General features: G+C 44.2%; 1 protein-coding gene across 1 annotated transcript; it reads right to left on the bottom strand.

The window, feature by feature from the left end:
• Nucleotides 1-257: 257 nt before the first annotated feature.
• LOC119594298 (zinc finger protein SNAI1-like) lies at nucleotides 258-824 on the bottom strand. Its single transcript, XM_037943359.1, has one exon. It carries the CDS (start codon nucleotides 822-824, stop codon nucleotides 258-260), a length of 567 nt encoding a protein of 188 aa, XP_037799287.1.
• Nucleotides 825-859: the final 35 nt, after the last annotated feature.

Raw genomic sequence — 859 nt, forward strand, 5'->3', positions numbered from 1 at the left:
CAACAACAAACATAACTTTTACTGATAAAACTACTACTTTACAGGAATATCTATTACCACTTGCATACACTAAATAAAATCATAGCAATTTTTTGGCATATCAACATTATATATAGTCTATACTGTTTCAAGTCAGGCAAGAGTGAAAAATAAAGTAGCTCATGAACAACTTTTTGATGAGACAAAATCTTAATCGAAATACACTTCATCCACACTTGATTTAAACTATTTTGAAAAAAGTGAACAGGGCACTTTTTTCACCTCTCTTTTTTGGACGTAGGAAATGTGGCGTCTTTTCTTACTGGGCACCGGTACAGCCGATGGCGGGACAGCTCAATGGGCCGTCTGAAGCCCTCCTTGCACTCAAGGCACTGGAAGGGCTTGTGAGGGCTGTGGTGCTCTCTGAAATGTGACTGAAGAGAGCTCTGCAATTTGTACGAGGATTCGCAAAAGAGGCAGGCAAAGGGTTTCTCTGTGGTGGAAAACTCAGTCAAGGTGGTGTTCTGCAGCTTGATACCCATTCGGTATCTTGTCTCCACTGTACCAAGCCCATTATCATACACTAGCACTGGCATGTGGTAGACACGCACATGCATCTTCAGGGCTAATGCGGATTCACACCGCATGCGACAATACATGCACAGGAACACCTGCGTACCATCCTCTTCTCGTATAACACCCACTTTGAGCTTCTCATCGGGGGAGAAGAAGGCAGGGTCTGTGTCAAAAACGATGTTGGGTGCCGGTTGTGCCTGCTTCTGTGGGAGGGAACGCTGGTTGCCCGAGCCATCATCGTCGACATCAATGTCTGGCTCCACTTCCATTATCATAACAGCCTGTTTTTGAAGTAAAGAAAAAT

The sequence above is a fragment of the Penaeus monodon genome, chromosome 33 (genome assembly GCF_015228065.2).
Source record: "Penaeus monodon isolate SGIC_2016 chromosome 33, NSTDA_Pmon_1, whole genome shotgun sequence".
Taxonomy (NCBI): domain Eukaryota; kingdom Metazoa; phylum Arthropoda; class Malacostraca; order Decapoda; family Penaeidae; genus Penaeus; species Penaeus monodon.